Source organism: Nyctibius grandis, chromosome 2 (genome assembly GCF_013368605.1).
Source record: "Nyctibius grandis isolate bNycGra1 chromosome 2, bNycGra1.pri, whole genome shotgun sequence".
Lineage (NCBI taxonomy): Eukaryota > Metazoa > Chordata > Aves > Nyctibiiformes > Nyctibiidae > Nyctibius > Nyctibius grandis.
This window is the reverse complement of record NC_090659.1, coordinates 41,985,499-42,007,170: the sequence shown is the minus strand read 5'-3', so window position 1 is coordinate 42,007,170 and position 21,672 is coordinate 41,985,499. Positions and strand designations below refer to the sequence as shown.

The 21,672-nt window shown below is 42.2% G+C and overlaps 1 protein-coding gene across 3 annotated transcripts in view; it reads right to left on the bottom strand.

The window, feature by feature from the left end:
- The window catches only part of MID1 (midline 1), a 176,690-nt gene that overhangs the window by 26,956 nt on the left and 128,062 nt on the right, over window positions 1-21,672 (bottom strand). For all 3 annotated transcript variants that reach the window (XR_011049888.1, XM_068421004.1, XM_068420993.1), the window contains exons 7-8: window positions 9,991-10,134; window positions 346-507 (exon numbers count right to left, since the gene is read on the bottom strand). Coding sequence is in view for 2 of the 3 variants with exons in the window: in XM_068421004.1 (XP_068277105.1) it covers window positions 346-507; window positions 9,991-10,134 (306 nt within the window). In the remaining variant the exon portion in view is untranslated. The remainder of the gene's footprint in view (window positions 1-345; window positions 508-9,990; window positions 10,135-21,672) is intronic.

The window sequence follows — 21,672 nt, the reverse complement described above, 5'->3', positions numbered from 1 at the left end:
CAAACATAAGACAAATTTTTTCTTTGTAGAGGAAAAAAGCATAGAGAGGACATTAAAACAAAACCACAAAAGAGTATTTTCAATCATTTCACATGAGATGGCTGTGTTCCTAAATGCTATTTCCAGTGACCAAACTACAGATGCACCTCTCAAAAAAAAAAAAAAAATTCTGCCCTACTGAAGACTCTGGCAGTCTTGAATCGAGTTAAATAAGTGGCTTTCATTGCAGGAAGCACTTTGAACAAGTTAAGCTGCTCTGCGCTCTTGTATCTTCCAAAGATCAAACCTAAAAAGGAAGGCAAGAAAGGAGAAGAATGCGTGCGTGCCAGATCTCACATTACTCACTGTTTGTCTTGAGCTTGCCAGGCTCGCTGCTTCTGCTGCCCGCCTGATTAATGGCCTTAACAATGAAGATGTACTTAGTGCCACTCTGTAACCCGTGCACCGTGTAGTGGTTTTGTTTGATATTGGGAACAATCATCCAGCTGTCGGCTGAGTTGCATAAACCTGCAATTTCAAACAGAGCGTGTTAGTCATAACATATTAAACGCTTGGTAACAGAGGAACATTTAGGGCACTCCTGAGCACCCAACGACCAATACCATTTTTGCTTCTCTACCCTTTAAAGTGCTGTTACATTTACCGAGTCGCTACTTAGTTTCACTAACTCATTTCATCAGCCCTCAGCCGAGGTACCTTTTAAGTCCTTGCTACGTGAAGTCAACCATAAAAAATGGATATTTAAGAAATTACTCAGTGAAGGCACGAGCAGTCTGAGATTTTTCATATCCCAGCACAAGGAATTCTTTATTGCTTAAGAGCTAGAAGATTATGGAGATCCCGTCAATCTACTCTTTGGATTAATGAACTCAGTTTAAGCCTCAGAAAACCAATGTAAGCAGCAAAGCTAGGAGGGCTAGGGAGGCACCTTTGCTGACAGTTCCCAGGTACACATTCTTCAGGACCTGAGACAAATCATGGGAGGCCAAACAGGGCAGAACGTGAGCTCCAGAGCAAGCTTTGGCTCTTTCTTACACTCCAGACTTTGCCAGGATGTAATCTAAGCCAGTAAATTTAATGGATGCAACTTTTTGATTTATGTCCTCATGGTTAGGTGTCAGCTGGGGAAGAGCTGGATAATTTTCCAGTTACAAACTTTTTTGGTACGTTTGATATCTACCACAGAAGTATAATACGTAGGAAGTAAGTCAAATAAGGGAGGAGCAACATCATCTGCAAAACAGGAAAATACTCCATCAAGATGAGCTTACTCATCTACATAAATTTTTCCTACTCTGATATAACTGCAATGCCAGTCAATCACCCATATTAGTTAACTGTACATTTGGAACAGCTCCTGGTCTAATGGATCCCCAGTCAGATAGTTCTCTTGTTATAAATCTTTACATAAATAACACATTTAACATTCATGAAGTGTATATATATTCATAACCTTTTATATAGCTATACAGCTAGAAAAAATATATGCAGATGGAAGTGTATACATGTGTGTGCATATGTAAGGCTGGAAAACTTAAATAAAATGCTTCACTGGATTAGGAACCTGACAGACTTCTTGATTTTTGCCTTTACTGGGCATAAATGTGTTATGAAAGCTACTGTGTATTAAAAAGCAACTTTCAGCTTTTGACTCATGTTTTACCAGCAAACCAGTAAGTACTAAAAGAGAATCTTTTACAAGTCATAATAATTTCAGATCTGCATATTAGGCAATACAAAACTTTTATGTAAAGTAAAAATTAAAAGGCTACTGGACACAAAACTTGAAAGAAAAAGACTTGTGATACAGGTTTACAGACTCCTAGACAATTCATAACCATACTGGGATATTCCTTCTTAATTTGGGATGTGCCTTTCATAACAAAACATCATTAGAAACAGAAATCATACCCCAAATTTCAATCTAAGAATTATGTAGGTTTTGTCTCAAAGTTATCTTATATTACTTACCAACATTGAGAGCCAGGCAGCTATCCATCCTGCTATGCAGATGGGTAACTGAGGCACAGTTTCAGGTGGGACTCATATCACCTTGTCATCTAATGAAGAGCTGCAATGCTTAACATACTTTTCTGGACTCTGAGGAGTGGCAGAAATCAGTGAGTTGTTTCTATCACTTCTCCAGGTGTGAACATCCTACCACTAGTGCCTCTCTTTTCTTGGCCACTGAGGAAGCCTAGATGATTAGCATAAGTGAGATCTCTAACTTCAGGTATCTGAAATGAGATGAGATTAAACCCCTCCGCCACCCTGATTTGAAGTCTGCAAGTCTAAGCCTGTGGCTGAACTCACATGTGGGTTGCGGCCTTTGGACCATGATTTACCAGAAGGAGAACACTTTTTTGTTGCAGTTTCCTGGTGTAAAGTGGGAAAAAAGAATTCAAGGATGTTCCTTATGCTCCAACTAGTGAGCATCCTGACCACATGTAGCCTCCCTAAATATCAGCAAGAGATTCAAACAGTTTGGTATATGTGGATAGAGGCAGCAAAGAAAAGCAACCTCGCAGCACTGTTTTTCTCAAGACTATTGAAAAACTAGATCACATAGAGCAATCACCTGTCTATCTCCGAAAAAAAAAGAACCCAGTGTTATACCCCATGAAAACCCCAGTTGTGCCTAGCACCTGTAGTAAACTGCTTATAGCAACATTAGTCCACGCCGTGTTTCACTGAACCATACCTTCTGAATGGTATGGTTATTTTTTTAGGCAGGGTGTTAATGGTTTCCTAAGAGGAAGAAAGGAAATAAAAGCAGCAGTTTCCTGGTGTAAAATATTCCACTGACTGCTCAGAGGAATCCTCATCTTTTCCCAATGAAAATTTGCCACAGGTATTAGAGTGAAAGCACAATTGTTGTGTGGTTGAACTACCACATTGATTTTGCATTGAGACCATCACTTACCTGGCTCATAGGTGCTATTGTAAAATAACTGTTACAGAGAATCACAGAATCACAGAATGTTAGGGATTGGAAGGGACCTCAAAAGATCATCTAGTCCAATCCCCCTGCCGGAGCAGGATTGCCTAGACCATATCACACAGGAACGCGTCCAGGCGGGTTTTGAATGTCTCCAGAGAAGGAGACTCCACAACCTCTCTGGGCAGCCTATTCCAGTGTTCGGTCACGCTCACTGTAAAGAAGTTTTTCCTCATATTTATGTGGAACCTCCTGTGTTCCAGCTAAGTGTTAAGTTAAAATAAAACAAAATGAAGCACTGGATTGAGAAGGAGTCCTGGCTAACCAAGGAATCCCTAACTCAGATGCCTCTGATGTGGTATCAAATAACATATGACAGTAAGTGGGATGAATCCAGACAGGAGTCCTGAAAGTGTCTTGTCCTTCCACAGCCACACTTCAAAAGCAAATGTCTATGGTATACACAGGCCATATATAAACAAACCCTTATGCAGACACAGAAGTGCCCAGGTTTTTGCTAAATCAGCTCAAAAATGGATTTGTATCAGTCACTACCACTCTCTAAAGGGCATATTTTTCAGGCTTGCATTACACTTTTTACGTTACCCTCCAGAGGCTGATTGCTCCTTAAAAAAGTGTAAAACTTGGATCTAATATATGAAGGACTGTAAAGGTACAGATGCATTGCTATGAGTCTCCTCTCCAGTCTACCCTCTCCCCCTGTGTATGTGGATTTCTACATACCCAATACTCACTAGTTTGTAAATACACACACAGGGTAAATTGTATTGTCAAATAATCTATTTAATGCCTAATTTAGATTTCTGTCTACAGAAGGAAAAGCCACAATAATTTTAGGTATTGCTATATCTTGGCTTCTGCTGCTGGGAGTTAATGGCAAAATGCTCACAGGCAGGTACAGATTCATCCCACCTGATCTTGAACAAAAGAGCAGAGTTCCTGAGTTAGGACCTTACCTACCCTAAACTCTCTGCGCAGTCAATAGAGAGAGTTGAGAACCCTCCGTTTGACCTGACTCATATTCTAGGGAAAGGCTCTATCCTCTTTGATGACACAAGACATCTTGGGTATCTTTTCTTTGTCCTTTCAGTCTTAGGCATCCCAGACTACCAATGTACAATAAATGTTGGATGTGCATGACTGACTTGGTTACTTTGCTTGACAAACCTTACTGTCCCAACAAGCTCGGCTCTTGCCTATGCACCAAGGGGCTCAGTGATGTGTCCATGTGCTTCCTGACTATGAGGCATTTGACAACAAGCTTTAAATTGAACTTTGATTAAGAAATCTTGGGAATGAAGCTTTGATGGTGTCAAACTATAAGTCCAAAATCCTTCAAAACAGAGAATAGTAACTAGTGGTAGCCAAGTTAAGCTTTTATGTATGAAAGAATATTTTGTCACCACATCAAAAGAATTTGTCTCCAGTTGTGCCCTGTCAGGACAGCCTTTCTTCTCTGAATGCAAAAGGAGAGGATTAAGAAAGTTCAGGGAAATGAGCAAGCAGCCTGGTAACATGGGCATCCAGGGGAAGCGTTTGCCCCCTCAGCTCCCTGCCAGTTGCAGCAGGTTAAGTGGAAAAGTACACATCTTCTCCTCACTGGTGTAGCAGCAGGAGCTAACGGTCTTCTATTGTACCCACTCATAATCCAGGCTACATTCAGGTTTCTTGTTTCAAAAACCCAGGGCTTTTTACAGGGTTATGCAGGTGGTAAAACAATGTATTTTAAAACTGTAGACTACAAAAATGTAGAGAATTTAAACTGCATCCTGGAATGGTGCAGGGAGCATGGTGATATTCGTACAGGATGTGTGAGTTTTCAAAACAAGTTTCTCAGAGTCTGGAGGTAATAATTTGTAACGCTGTTTCCCTGGTGTTGTCTGTTGATGTACTTTAAAAAGCAGATGGGAAAAATCTCAAGGTGTAAATCCTCCTAAAATTTACACTGGTAGATTTTAATAAAATATGTCTTCTTGAAAACTGGAAGAGAAGCACAAAAGTCATGGGAAGGTTATTTAATCTCTTGAGTATTTTAATTACTTTAAAATGCTTTATTTAAATAAATTATTACCAGTTCAAATTGGTAGAACAGTTACAGTAGGTGAAGGTAACAGATAGCTCTCCACCCCTACTCTGCGTTCCCACGTGAAAGAAAATAATATATGCAGGATTTCTGCAAAACACATAACTTTTTTTTTTAAGAAATACAATTTCTTTATACTCTTCAAGAGGCAGAAGTTTTCTTGGTTTTATCCCAAACTTGCTTTTGTGCCATTGAAACATACCGATTAAAATTCTCAGTAGCAATCTGAAGATTGTAAGGAAGCTCTTTTTAATAAATTTAAACTTCCAGAAACAGGCAAAAGCTGGAATATTCAAAAATTAATTGGTGATTCATAAACTTACTTTTATTCATGGAAGCTTTGGCTTCTAACTGTCTTAGATCCTTCAACAAAATTTTATCCTATCATATAGGAAGAGTAACCATGTAACACTGGGAAGGTTCTGATAGTACACTGTATCCTTAATACAGTGAATTTTAGTACTTTTAGTCAATGAAACTAACTAACTAACCTAAATTCCAGTTACCAGGAAAGAGAGAATTATTTACTACTTTTTTCTTGAAGAGAGAAATGTGGTTTTGTGTATTGCAGCTGGTAAAAGGCTGGGTGTTTAAATTTTAACCTTCCTGAAGCACACTAAAGCAATTCCGTGATGTTAAAAAAATGCATAAAATACTTGAAAAAAATGCATAAATACTTGAAAATTTATTGAAATGAGATAATGAAGTTATAATGCATGTTAGCTAGCTAGTGACAAAGTAATTCTAAAAGCCTTTACAATATTCAGATTGCAGGTGATTAGCTGCCTCTCAGAAATGCAAATGTGTGAATGGTATAACTCTGAGAATAGCTGCTTTAGTAAAATCCTGCTTAATTTAAAGTTCTGTATTGCTCTTACGCACAGAACAAAGCTGCCAAGCATTTAATGGCCAAGCAGTTTGGCCACATTTGGAAATAATCTTTCCTGTATGAAATAGGATTCAAAATGAAATACTCTGTTTGGACCTTTTCCATCATATGTTAACTCTCCAATTTTTCAGTTAATAAAAAAGAATATAGTTGATTATGTTGGATAGAAAATACACTAGAAAAACATAGCATTGCTTATTTTTGTTACTGAATTCTTAGCAATCTCTGAATGATATATGCCTCTGGTGGAGGAAATGTACTGAAGAGTGGAAAGTGCAGTGCATCTGGCTATGTGGTTTTAAGAAATGGATTCCAAAATAACAACCTCCATTAGCACGGTAGGTGGGTATGTATGCAAAGTGATTCCTATTGTCCCAGGGGAAAAAAGCTTGTTGGTTTAATGCAGTACTCTAGCTACTCCCTTGTGACTAATTCATAGCTACAAAAACACAGAACTGGAGACTATCTATGGACCTGTTTACATTATCTGCTACAGGCAACACACAATACCAATGGAAACTTTTTGTGATATGACAGTGAAATAAATTAAAAAAATAATTAAGTGCAACAGCATGCAAATGCCATAAATAGAAAGAAATTTGTGCTAATCCAAAATCTATTCCATTAAAACAGGATTAAAAAAAAAATTATCACCCAGCTTCAGTTCATCAAAACATGAGGGCTGCAGTGCAGCGCCTGCTAATGTCACTCACAGTGAAAATAGCTCTCTGTGTTATACCACACTATTAAGGTACGCTCCGATATTCTAGGAACAATCTTGGAAAGTCATCTATAAAAGTTGGGATATTAGACCCTTCTGCAGGACAAATAGAACACAACAAAGTGAAGAAACATCCAAGAAGTGTTCTGAGTAAAATCAGGATGTTATTGGGCAAATCTCCCATATCTGTGGAAGCTGGAATGAACTGGGAGAGTTCCATGTGTTAGAAACCTGGGCAGATCTGCAGCAGTTACGTTTGACAGTAGATTTCTTTCTACTGTCATTTAAGATCTTCACAGCATTTTGTAAACTAAGTTTCTTACAGTGTTGATTTGTTTTCTCTTCAAAATTTTAATGATACCATTTTTGCAAAGTGATAAAATGAAGGTTCAGACTGCACACTAAGCAGTTCATGCTATACCCAAAAATTATCATATTGCATCTCTGAAAGTAGGCTAATTGATACATGCTTTGCGGATCAAAGTGTTTGCCTTCACATGGGAAACCTGCAATACAGGTTTCAACAAAAATGAAATACCTTGTTATTTATTCACTAGTTAGCAAAGAATAAAACCCCACATCACGAAGGTGTGGAAATGGCACACCTTTCTGCTGCTGTGTTCACATGTAGTGCCAGTAACCGACTTGCATAAAGCCATAGATAAAAATGGGTCAGAAAACAAGCAAACTACTGTGTTATCATTAAGACCTGACTGCTTAGTAATGATTAATCAGGGAAGCTTTTCCTTCCTTATCTACCATGCTCCAATTTGTTCCAAATTACTATTAGACCTTTTTGGTATCCAGCTTGCTCAGATGTAGGAGCATGTGTTGAAGGTCACTTGGTCTTTCCAGCAGTCTTAAATTTTACAGTGTGTTGTCCAAGATTAGGGTGTTTAGTGAAATACTAAATGGAGGTTTCGGCAAAACACTCATCAAATTTTCAATAGTCCACCTGATTTTTCAGTTGATCTTGAATACCATGATATATTCACAGTATGCTACTTAAACATGGTTTTAAAATGCCAGTGCATGAAGCCTCAGATATCCTTTCAGGTGGCTTGGAGAACTAACTCCATTTTAGCAACGAAGAAAATGAGGCGCTTACACCAACAGAGGAGTCAGTGCAAGAGTTTGGCTCAGTAATGAGACTTGGCACAGACCATACCATTTTTCCACTGCTATAAAATATGCAAATGTGTCCACAGCACTGACTTTCATCAAAGCATCTCAAAAAATTTTGTAAGAACAAAATCACTTCTGCACTGTGTCAGAGCCAAGCCTATCTAGCTTAGTGTGTACCCGAGGTATCTGACGGTGGATAAAAGCAAGAGCGTAGGAAGGTGTTGAGGAGCAGGGAAAGCACACAGCAATCATTTCTCAACACACTCTCCCAGGCTCCAACAACTTACAGCTCAGGGACTGCCTGAGCTAGAAGGAAGTCTCTGCACGCCATTCTTCTCAGTGGATTTTTCTTGCATGATCTGTCCGGTCATCTGAACTCAGACTTTTAATCAACAACCCTCATGGCAATGAGTTCCAAATTTAAATACATGTTGACTGAACGAACTCCACCTTTTGATTGATTTGGTTCATTTCAGAATCCTTCAGTTTCACAACGCAAGTACATGTCAGATAGTGGTATTCCCGTTAAACATGTGGGGAATAGGAAGATGTTAAATGACTTCTCCAAGTTCGTAGTCAATGATCGCAATGCACTGAACCCAGAAGTGTTGACTTCCTGGCCAAAGGTTAGACAATATCATTTTCTCAGAGGAATAGTTATTTAACTACAAAACAATCTGTGGAATAGTCAGTAAGCTTGTTCATTCAGGAAAGCCACAGATTCAAAAGAGAGAGTGTAGTTAGTAAAAAATGTGCTACAATACAAAACATAAAGCAATGATAGTTAATGTCATTATAAGTCAAACAAAGTTACCATATTAATTGTTATTCCACTGATGTTTGCTGCCCTAGCCTTTGATATACTGAGACCTATGCTTTGTGGTCTTGAAGACAGTAAAAATTAGAGCGAAGGACTTAATCTGTATTTCTGACAAAGGTCCAGTTGTCCAGGGTATCTAAATGACAACAGGGCTGAAGTTCTAACTAATGACCAGTTCAACACAGGCTCCCAAGTACCTGACTAGCCCAAACAATGGAAATGGGGTCTTTGCCCCCCATGGCTACACATGAAACAAGGGACCTAAGATGCAAGAGACAAGTTGAGAAATGGGCCTATGAGAACCTCATGAGGTTCAACAAGGCCAAGTGCAATGTCCTGCAACCGGGTCAGGGCAACCCGCTTTATCAATATAGGCCAGGGGATGAAGGGATTGAGAGCAGCCCTGCAGAGAAGAATTTGGGGATACTGGTGGATGAAAAGTTGGACATGAGCTGGCAATGTGCGCTTGCAGCCCAGAAGGCCAACCATTTCCTGGGCTGCATCAAAAGCAGCATGGCCAGCAGGTCGAGGGAGGTGATTCTGCCCCTCTACTCTGCTCTCGTGAGACCCCACCTGGGAGTACTACGACCAGCTCTAGAGCCCTCAGCACATGAAAGATATGGACCTGTTGGAGCAGGTCCAGAAAAGGGCCACAAAAATGATCAGAGGGCTGGAACATCTCTCCCATGAAGACAGGCTGAGAGAGTTGGGGCTGTTCAGCCTGGAGAAGAGAAGGCTCCGGGGAGGCCTTATTGCAGCCTTTCAGTACTTAAAGGAGGCTTATAACAAAGATGGGGACAGAATTTTTAGTAAGGCCTGTTGCAATAAGACACGGGGTAATGGTTTTAAACTAAAAGAGGGTAGAGTCAGACTAGATATGAGGAAGAAATTTTTTACAATGAGGGCAGTGGAACAGGTTGCCCAGAGAGGTGGTAGATGCCCCATCCCTGGAAACATTCAAGGTCAGGCTGGGCGGGGCTCTGAGCAACCTGATCTAGTTGAAGATGTCCCTGCTCATTGCAGGGAGGCTTGGACTAGATGATCTTTAAAGGTCCCTTCCAACCCAAACTATTCTATGATTCTATGAAACTATAATTCCTTTTAACATGGACAGTACTTGTGCCTTTGGGAATATGTGCTGGTTTTACTCTTCAAAAGCTCTCACTATGTGGCATTCCCAGAAAACACATAAGAAATTTTAACTGAATGAATTCTGAATTTTAAAACCCTTCAAAATCATTATTGGTTTGGATTTAAAATTTTGGCTTTAAATCTTCCTAAAAATATATTTTCCTTTTGTTCTTGACATAGGAGTACATTTGTACTTAAAGGCACTTGGTTTACAGAGAAACCATAAGGAAACAGAACTAGAAAAGAGAAGGTTTATACTTACTAACAACATTAGCTTGTCCTGTGAAGATGGTGTACTGCAGCTCGTAAGAGACCACACTGAACTCATCATCCGACGTCCAGTGGACAGTAATGGTATCATAAGAAGCTGTACAGAGCTCTTCTCGAATGGTGGGTGGGTTGGGAGCTGTGAGATACAACAGAGGAGGCTTACTGGCACAATCAGTAAAATATTTCCCTTCTCACCTAAAATTAGGGGATGCGTCTGATGTATGAGTTTGCAGCTGTACTGTCCAACAGACTTTTCACCAACTTTTCACTAATTTCAGTAGTAACTTAGGTTATCAATAAATTGTTGCTAAGGAATTCTTGCTATCAATATAACTACCTAGGAACTCCAGATTTTGAAAATATTTTGTATTAAAGTAGCTTTTGTTTCAGATGCCCTAGCACAAGTCATGTGTTGGTGGTCACGTTAAACTGTGATTAATGGGTACAATTGACATGTTATTTTTTCTAGGTTTGTTTCTGACCATCACACTAAAATTATCAAAGATTCATTGAAGCATATATCAATAGGGAGAGTCAACACTCTTCACTGTTGACTTGAGAGCAGTGTTTGCCTAGCCTATCTTACCAGAGATTGGCTAAGTGGTATTTAAAAAATATAATTTTCAGGAAGCCTCCGATCACTCATGCTTTCATGCTCAGTCTCCCCAAGTTCATTCTTTATTTCCTAGCTACCCTTTCTAATATAGATGCATATAATTTCTGTTGGCTTTACAACTCACTTTTTTTCAGCCTTACCTAAAGAGTTCTTATCCTAACTTCATGACTGTATGACTATTACAACCTAAACTTCAATGCCATAGCTAATTAAACAATTCTAGAAAACAACCCAAACACTTTAATAAAAAGTTGTCCCTCTGGTTGTTTTTTTTTTAATCAACAGACAAGATCTCTGTGTAGCAAGCTATACATTCTTCTCCCATATTAACACACAGGTTTATTTTAAAGATGTAGAGAAGTGTATCTTGAAGCAAACTTCTTAGGTCTAAATTTTCCTTGTTTGCATTCTCTACAAAGCCAAGTACCTAAATAAGAAACAAATGAGTCTTTCTTTGAAAGACTGGTGAGCCTTCCTGCATGCTTGTCTCAGTGGGAGCCTCATTCCTAATCATCTTCCCTACATGCCACCGTCATGCAAAAAAAGAAATCCGTATGCTTAATAATGTTCCTTCCAGCTGTCACAGAGCGAGGAAGGAATGCACTCAAGCTGAAACAACCACAATATGCCTGAATTAAAGGAAAAGGAAGGCAACTCTGAATGGTATTTTTGCTTCAGCCTTTTAACTTCTGTTAGCCACAAATAATGGCCTCAAAAAAAGTCCCTCTGAAGGAATTCCACCTTTACTTTTGCAACAACTTATGTTTATGAAACATCTATTTTACTTTCCATTAAGAATTTTTATAGTTCATGTCCCTGGTTTATTGATGTATGTTCCCAAGAATGAAAGTGCAGATGCATTTCCAAGCAGCCTCTTTCAACCAAGGGACATAAGGAAACATTCAAACGTGTTTCATGATATGACCGTGATTTGTGATGCTCTAAATATTGTAGTACGGAAGCTTACCAATGCCTTTTTTTTTTTCTCAGTAGAGGTACCCTTGGGACAGAGGGGTATTAATAAAGAGAGAGAGAAATGAACCAAAATAAGAACAGTCATCCAGGAGGGGAATATAAACAAAAGGAGGAGGAGAAAACCCTGTAATCTTCTGGAAAGATTAGTGCTGTGCTTTAGAGGTTGTGTGCTAACTGAGGCAAACAACTGTTGTGAAAGCTATGCAGTACTGCATTGGTCCTACCAGCTGTGTTTCAAAAATGTATTCAGCAGAATGATCTACTGGAGCTTTTTTTTTTTTATTTCTAGCTGCGGCTTCATTTTCGTATTTTTCCTGTCCTTCAAAGGCAAAAAAAAATTGAAAAAATATTAATTACAAATATACAACTGGATCCATTTTTTTGTGTGTTAGTATTCAACTAAAGTCTTCTTCAGACATCTCCTGCACCTAACAGAGCAAAACCTTTTACTTGAGAAATATACCTGTTATTACTACAACACAGATAATAAACATTAATTTATGGAAAGCAACAATTACTGAAGGTTTAATGAACTGTAAACTGCATTTCAATAGCACTTAAGTGTCTTCAGCTCCTTTGAAAATGACAGCCTAGGTTCTCTCTCCATATGTACACCTGGCTGGCCTTATGGCTGGAGATTTACAGGCCTTCATGTAATGAGAATGATAGAAAAGAGATTTGACCTAAGCAGGACATATTTTCTCTTTCTCTTATGATTAACCCACATCCACCTGAGACTATACTGCATGAAACTCGAATCTTTAGCTACACTCTTTTCATAAACCACTCAGAATAAAACAAAATATACCTGCTTCTGCTGCAGACAGACAGGGAAGTCTGCATGCAAATAGTTTGTTACAACTTTCAAAATAATGTAGAAGTCTGACTGCCAAATTCATCATTCCACAGCACATACTCCTTTGGCGAATGTAAGTTCACAATGCAATTAAAGAGACTGACCTTCATCAGTTATCTTCACTACCACATTTACTAGCACTCCTTAGCACATTTACTAGTACTGCTACAGAGCTCAGGTGCCACAGGGAAAGCTCTACAGAGACCCCAGAGCAATCTCAAGGCTGCACCAGAACCATCCCCCATGTGGTCTTGACTCAGGCGTGCTCCATCATTAGAAGGGGAAGCCCAGCATACTTCCGGCACAGCAGTGGAAGAAGTGTCTTGGTCAGTTCTGCAATGTCTTTATGGTATAACACAAAAAGCTTCATATCCACCCTTCCGTCCTGTTTCCTGGTGGAAAAGCAGTGATTGCCCATGAGCCCTTCCACTCCTTTTCAGGGTGAGGATGGAGCACTGGCTTGCAGCCATAACAAGACTGAAGTTTGACAGCTGATGCTGTTAATATCCTCAGCTATTGGCAGCCTGCTGTCTACAAACTGCTACCCAATGTCAAGGAGAGCTAAAAAAATGTGAAGTAGATCTTGAAAATCCCAAATCTACAGCCTTGAGCAGTGAGGGAACCTGGAATCAGCACCAGCAGACAGCAAGGCACAATGAAAGCTGCAGTGGTTTAAGGAATTGCTTCCTAACATCTGCAGCTCTCCTTGGTCATGGGGTGGCAATCTCCATAGAGGACCAGGGCAAACATCTGGGAGTGGTAACTGCTTCAGTCACATTGACTTTCATCCACCTGTATTCACGGATCAACACTCTCTGACAAGAGTGAAAAACATTGCTGAAGGCTGCTTTAGTTCATTTGTGTGACTGACTCAAAACTGAGCAGCTGCACTTAAATAGTCAGGAACCACATCTGAAGTGCCCAAAAGGCAATAATTAATATTAGAGAAATAGTTTCTTAAATTTGCTCCCAAAAGTAACTGACCCTGTGAGCATACCTACTCCCTTTCAACCAGATTAGTCTAACACACCTTCCGTTCAATGTCATCTGCATGACTTTTGCTCTGAAGCAGGCTGAATGCACTCACATGGTCCATACACCTGAGAGGCAGTTTAGGGAAACTGCCACCTCTCATTGGTGATTCGCAGCATGAATGCAGTGGCTCCTCGGTGACTGTTGAGACTATTTCTAAATCCTTTCAGCTCAAGGTCACAGAGATTGACTAAAAACCACCTCAACTTCCTTTTGTTTGCTCGGTCTCCACCTCCCTGCTGGGATGGGGTGATTGACTTTGTAAAAGTTCCTTACTGATTTTGACACTGAGTAAAAAACAAAGATCTAAGCCGTCTCCTTGACTTAATGGTGCTGGAAATATTCATATTGCTGGTATCAACATGAGGGAGCTGAGGAAGGTCCTCTGAACCTCTCTCAGCTGTTCATTACTGGCTCCATGGTGTATCATCACACTAGACTGAACCAGCATGCAGGAACTTGAAAGGCACAGTTACATCAGATGTAGGTACAAATTTGATGTGTTAGTAACATGTCATGCATGAGTTGGCACCAAGAGCACAGTCATACACCATCTAGACATAGTCTTTGGGTAGACCAGAACTGTTCAAAACCAACAGAATGAGAAGAGATTACACCTAGAGCATGAGATTGAGCTAGCTGGAGGTGGTTTTTGATCTTTTAATACTGAAAGAGTTAGGGAGGAAAGACAGGTTGTGAAGGTTTCCAGAATGAAGTTGTTTTCATGTGAAAAAACTGCTGGCATATGCTAGGCAATGCATATTTCTTCATGCAGTCATAGCTAAAGTGATAGATGAGAAAATGTATCATTGTTTCAGATGGGATTTCTGAAGCAGGGCAAATTGCAAGGTCAAAGAAAGATGTTCCTGCAATTGATTTAAAAGTATTAAGACACAGAACAAGTATTTCTGATTCACAATGGATATAAAAAAGTCCTTATGTCAGTATATTGTGCAGAGAGTTTGCAAATTGTATGCATTGCCTGGATCTAGCTAGATACATGTTTAGAAAAAGATGAGGTTCCAGATGAAGAGCTTGAGCAACTGGAAGATAAGAAAGGTTTAAAAGACATCAAGGCTATATATACAGAGGACAGAACAGTCAGAGGAAGATTAAGGGTATTGTTTTACTGTACTGTGCTTGACATCTCAACTTTCAGAGAGATATCAGAGATTTTCATTTGGATAGCAGAAGCTTTGGACAGACAGCTGTGTAAACGATAAGCACGAAATAGCTAAATTTATATTTGGGAAAGAAATAGCCTAGGAAGAAAGAAAGATGCAAACTTCAGTGTGCCACATAGAAAACTGAGGTCAGGGAGATGGAAGATGAAGGAGATCTGACAAAAAGTACACTGGGAAGAACCAAAGGAGAAGAAAATCTCCAGAAGATAACCAAGGTCAATTGCTTCTAAGGCAACTGACAGCAGAGAGAATGAAGCTGGAATTCAGGCTTTGATGTTTTGTTAGAAGCAGTACAGACAATAGATATAATATAGGCTTCTTCACTTGATTCACAACACAGATGTACCACTAGGACTTACAAATGGTCTTCATTTTACTTAACTATGAAACACGATAAAAGTAAAGCCCAATTCACTCTGTCACACAGTTTTCAGTTTAAAATCTATGAAGAGTCCCTTCATCAATGTGAAAGGGGTAAAATAAAATAAATCTTCCTCTAGAGTTTCTGAACAACAATAGTGAATAATCAAGTGCATTTGACTCTTGGGACTATACATATACACATATACATTACATATATACATATATTTACATAAATGTATTTTAACTGTCCACATAGGTTGTATTTTATGCTCAAATAATTTGTCCATCTGTTTGGATTTTGCCATTGTAGCCATATGCTATTTATTAATGTGAAAAAAAATAGTACGAAGACAGAGCCAGCTAAAGCTGTTCTTCACTGGGCATCAAGGGCAAGGACAAAAACGGTAATTAGGAAAAAACAGCTAAAGTGCTTGATACATTTGCAAGTTCCCTTAGACTGCATTGTGAGCAATTTTTCAAGACTGTGGATGAGGTAGGAAGAAAGCAGAGAAGGAGCTGTGTAAATGACACAGCCAGCATGATGGACCAAAGAAAGTATCTTTGTATCAAGACTACCCTTCAATTTTAGCAAGATTTACAAGGATTTTGCAAAAGTTTACAACCTTCATTTTCTTCAGTGTACAGCAATTAGGGTGGTAATATTGACATATGATGTGCAAAGGGGAGAAGACCTGAGGCATGAGGGAACAGACTGCTAGGTAGAATTCACCTCATATAACTTTAAAGATCTAAACCACAATTATCTATATTTGAATGAGTCTCTTTAGCCTCTGTTTGGAGCCAACTGGGACAAATAGGCACCTCCAGAATGGAGTCAACTGATCTGATATATGTGCTCTAAAATGAGGTGGTTATTCCTCTTTTTTGACTATAAAGGAAGCTGAGGATGATTATTTTACAGGTAGATTCCTAGGTTAGGTCAAAAGTGTCTGGCTTTTTCTTAACCTTTCCTTTCATTTCCTTGGCTTTTTATGATTTTGGGGTTAATACTCAACATGGTGGCAAAATTCCAGCAGACTTTGGGGAGAGGCAGACACCATAACATTTCACTGGTGCTGTATAAAAAGTTCAAATGACTCTCATCACATTACTATTGTGTATTATTTACTCAAGTATGTGTTAAACACTGATTGTATTCACCAGTCACACAGTGACACAGAAATTTTTTGCAGATAAAATGTCTCTTTCAGATATGTCAAGAATCCCACAGCTCTATAAGGCAAGGGTGGTGCTGCCCTGTGCATACAGTCTTGCTCTTCCCAGTATTAACCTGTTCACTTATTCATAGAATCACAGAATAGTTTGGGTTGGAAGGGACCTTTAAAGATCATCTAGTCCAACTCCCCTGCAATGAGCTGGGACACCTTCAACTAGATCAGGTTGCTCAGAGCCCCGCCCAGCCTGACCTTGAATATTTCCAGGGATGGGGCATCTACCACCTCTCTGGGAAACCTGTTCCAGTGTTTCACTGCCCTCATTGTAAAAAAATTCTTCCTTATATCTAGTCTGAATCTATCCTCTTTTAGTTTAAAATCATTATCCCTTGTCCTGTTGCAACAGGCCCTACTAAAAAGTCTGACCCCATCTTTCTTATAGGCCCACTTTAAGTACTGAAAGGCCATGACAAGGTCTCCCCAGAGCTTTCTCTTCTCCAGACTGAACAACCCCAACTCTTTCAGCCTTTCCTCTGAAGAAAAGCCAGAAGCCATCCCTCTGCATGGAAAAGATCCAGTGCTTGGCAATGAGGAGACTCTGCAGTCTCACATTCTTCTGAAATAACACAGGTATATCTCCTGCAAATCGGGCTAAGAGAACGGGCCCAGGATGTGTTTTCAAGTGCTTTTATAACAGTGCTTTGTGCATTTCATCGCAAATTCTCGCTGTTAACAGCAGATGCTTAAAGACCTTGCAAAATGAAAACCTACCCAGGGCTCAGTTCTGGGGCCGGTGCTGTTCAATATCTTTATAGATGATCTAGACATAGGGACTGAGTGCACCCTCAGCAAATTTGCAGATGACACCAAGCTGGGTGGGAGTGTCAATCTGCTGGAGGGTAGGAAGGCCCTGCAGAGGGATCTGGACAGGTTAGATAGATGGGCCGAGACCAACGGCATGAGGTTCAACACAAGAACAAGTGCCGGGTCTTTACACTTCGGCCACAACAACCCCATGCAGCGCTACAGGCTGGGGGAAGAGTGGTTAGAAGCGGCCCGGTGGAAAGAGACCTGGGGGTGCTGATCGACAGCCGGCTAAACATGAGCCAGCAGTGTGCCCAGGTGGCAAGAAAGGCCAATGGCATCCTGGCCTCTATTAGGAATCGTGTAGCCAGCCGGTCTAGGGAAGTGATCGTCCCTCTCTACTCGGCACTGGTGAGGCTGCATCTTGAGTACTGTGTTCAGTTCTGGGCCCCGCACTTCAAGAAAGATGTTGAGTGTTTGGAGCGAGTCCAGAGGAGGGCGACCAAGCTGGTGAAGGGTCTGGAGGGTATGACCTATGAGGAACGGCTGAGGGAGCTGGGGTTGTTTAGCCTGGAGAAGAGGAGGCTCCGAGGTGACCTTATTGCAGTCTACAACTACCTGAAGGGAGGTTGTAGTGAAGTGGGAGTTGGCCTCTTCTCCCGGGCAACTAGCGATAGGACAAGAGGACATAGCCTCAAGCTTCGCCAGGGGAGGTTCCGGTTGGACATCAGGAAGAATTTCTTTTCAGAAAGGGTTATTAGACATTGGAATGGGCTGCCCAGGGAGGTGGTGGAGTCACCATCTCTGGATGTGTTTAAGAAAAGACTGGACATGGCACTTAGTGCCATGGTCTAGTTGACAGAGTGGTGTAAGGGCAACGGTTGGACTCGGTGATCCCTGAGGTCCTCTTCCACCTGACTGATTTCTGTGATTCTGTGAATAACCCTATGCACGAGTACAGGTTAGGGGTTGACCTGCTGGAAAGCAGCTCTGCAGAGAAGAACATGGGAGTCCTGGTGGACAAGTTCACCATGAGCCAACAATGCACCCTTGAGGCCAAGAAGGCCAGTGGTATCCTGTGGTGTGTTAGGAAGAGTGTGGCTAACAGGTCAAGGGAGGTTATCCGCCCCCTCTACACTGCCCTGGTGAGGCCACATCTGGAGTACTGTGTGCAGTTCTGGGGCCCCAAGTTCAAGAAAGACACGGAACTACTGGAGGAAGTCCACCGGAGGGCCACAAAGTTGACTAGAGGACTGGAGCATCTCTCTTACGAGGAGAGGCTGAAGGAGCTGGGTCTGTTTAGCTGGGAGAAGAGAAGACTGAGGGGGGGTCTTATCAACGCTTACAAATACCTTAGGGGTGGGTGTCAAGAGGATGGTGCCAGACTCTTGCCAGTGGTGCCCAGTAACAAGATGAGGGGCAATGGGCACAACTGAAACACAGGAAGTTCTGAAACAACTGAAACACAGGAAGTTCTATCTAAATATTAGGAAAAACTTCTTTATTTTGAGGGCAACAGAGCACTGGAACCGGCTGCCCAGGGAGGTTGTGGTGTCTCCTTCTCTGGAGATATTAAAAAACCACCTGGATGTGACCCTGTGCAACGTGCTCTATGTGAACCTGCTTTGGCAGTGGGTTGGACTCGATGATCGCCAGAGGTCCCTTCCAACCCTAACCATTCTGTGATTCTGTGATTCTGTGTCTCTTCTGTTTTCAATTCAACTGGAATGAATTGTTCTAATTCTGGCATTGAAATCAAAACACCCTAAATTACAGTAATTTTTTCTCTTTGTGAGTCATATACTCTGAAATCGCACATTACTCAGGCCTTCAGTAAGGGTCTAATCCTGCAGGCTTCTCCAGGCCAAAGCTCTCAGTTAAGTGAGCTGGGGCTCTGCTCTGCAGAGAACCCATCCCACACCCTGTTGCAGAGCACACTGTGTGCTCTCTAGCCCCAGACACAGTGAGGTCCTCCAGTTCTGTGACAGGGGAAACACACAGTGTCACTGGCATGAGAAACATCTTTCATTGCTGAGCTCTTGATACTGATTGCTTGAACAGCTTCTGGTTGCTCATGGGAAATCTGCCAGGCTGCAATCTGCTGCAGCAAGGAGGCAGCCCCAAGGGAGAAGGTAACAGGAGGAGCATCCATCCCCTGGGAAACAGGATTTTCTCCCTGCTCTCCCTCCTCTACCTACTCCAGGCTGAGCTCCAGCTGTTCTTTTCATTTCACTCTGCTTTGCGGTGGCTTTTAACCATTTCTCACTCCTACCTGCCCACACCTAGTGGGGAGGGATGCAAGGAGAGGAGGTAGGAAATGCATCCCAGTTGTGTTCTCTAGCACCTAATGCTTCCTGGGCATTCTGTGTCTGTGGGAGTAATATATTTTGGGATAAAGTGGGAGAGTGTATTGGGTTTACGTGGCAAGGTTTTGGTAGCAGGGAAGCTGCAAGGGTGACTTCCCTGAGAAGAAACCAGGAGCTGACCCCATGTCAGATACAGCCAGCTCCAAGATGGACCCGCTGATGCCCAAAGCTGAGCCCATCAGCGATGGTGGTAGCACCTCTGTGATAACGTATTTCACAGAATCACAGCATCAGCTAGGTGGAAGACATCTCTGGGATCATCGAGTCCAACCTTTGAACCAACACCACTGTGTCAACTAGACCATGGCACTAAGTGCCACATCCAGTCTTTTCTTATGCCTAATAACCCTTTCTCTGAAGAAATTTTTCCTAATGTCTAACCTGAAACTCCCCTGGAGTACCTTGAGGCTATGTCCTCTAGTCCTGTCGCTCGTTGCCTGGGAGAAGAGGGCCAACCCCCCACCCTGCTACAAACTCCTTTCAGGTAGTTGTAGAGAGCAATGAGGCCTCCCCTCAGCCTCCTTTTCTCCAGGCTAAACAATCCCAGTTCCCCCAGCAGCTCCTCATAGGACATACCCTCTAGACCCTTCACCAGCTTTGTTGCCCTCCTCTGGACTCGCTCCAGCATCTCAATGTCTTTCTTGAAGTGAGGGGCCCAGAACTCGACACAGTACTCGAGGTGCAGCCTCACCAGTGCCGAGTACAGGGGGACGAATCACTTCCCTAGTCCCTGCTGGCCACACTATTCCTGATACACACCAGGATGCTGTTGGCCTTCTTGGCCACCTGGGCACACTGCTGGCTCATGTTCAGCTGGCTGTCCACCAATGCCCCCAGCTCCTTTTCCACTGGGCCGCTTTCCAACCACTCTTCCCTCAGCCTGTAGCGCTGTATGGGGTTGTTATGGCCAAAGTGTAGGACCCGGCACTTGGTCTTGTTGAACTTCATGCCAGTTGGTCTCGGCCCATCTATCTAACCTGTCCAGATAGAACCCTCTGCAGAGCCTTCCTACCCTCAGGCAGATCAACACTTCCCCCCAACTTAGTGTTGTCCGCGAATTTACTGAGGGTGCACTCGATCCCCTCATCCAGATCATCAAGAAAGATATTAAACAGGACTAGGCCCAGTAGCTGAGCCCTGAGGGACACCACTAGTGACTGGATGCCAACTGGATGCCATACCATACACCACCACTCTCTGGGCCCGGCCACCCAGTCAGTCCTTAACCTGGAGAAGAGTGCACCTGTCCAAGCCGTGGGCTGCCAGCTTACCCAGGAGAATGCCATAGGAGGCAGTATCAAAGGCTTTGCTGAAGTCCAAGTATACTACATCCACAGCCTTTCTCTTATCCACTAAGTGGGTCACCTTGTCATAGAAGGAGATCAGGTTAGTCAAGCAGAACCTGCCTTTCATAAACCCATGCTGACTGGGCCTGATTGCCTGGCTGTCCTCTAGGTGCTTTGTAATCGCACCCAAGATGATCTCTTCCATGACCTTGCCAGGTACCGAGGTCAGGCTGACCGGCCTGTAGTGCCCCGGATCCTCCTTCCGGCCCTTCTTGTGGATGGGAGTCACACTGGCCAGCCTCCAGTCATCTGGGACCTCCCTGGTTAGCCAGGACTGATAATAAATAATGGAGAGCAGCTTAGCAAGCTCTTCTGTCAGTTCCCTCAGTACCCTTGGGTGGATACCGTCCGGTCCCATAGACTTGTGAGCGTCCAAGTGGCACAACAGGTCACTAAGAATTTTAAGAAAGGGTAAATATTTAAGAAAGGGAATATTTAAGAAAGGGTAAAAATTGCTGTGGAGCAGCTGGAAGAGTGAGAGAAACAGCTCTGCAGACACCAAGGTCAGTGAAGAAGGAGGAGAGGGAGGTGCTCCTTGCACCGGAGCAGAGATTCCCTTGCATGTCTGCGGAGAAGAGCCATGGTGATGCAGGTTGTCCCCCTGCAGCCCATGGAGTTTAACAGTGTAGCAGATATCCACACTACAGCCAGTGGCGGACTCACACTGGAGCAGGTGGATGTGCCCTGAGGAAGCTGAAGCCTGTGAGAGAGGAGCCCATGAAGGGAAACCATGCAGGAGCAGTCAATCCCCCAAGGACTGCACCTCCATGGAAAAGAACCCATGCTGAAGGCAGTTCTTGGAGAACTGAAGCCTGTGGGAAGGACCCACACTGGAGATGTTTGGGAAGAACTGCATCCTGTGGGAGGAACCCCACATCAGAGCAGGGGCAGAGTGTGAGGAGGATGGAGCGGCAGAGGCAACGTGTAACGAGCTGACCACAACACCCATCCCCCAAA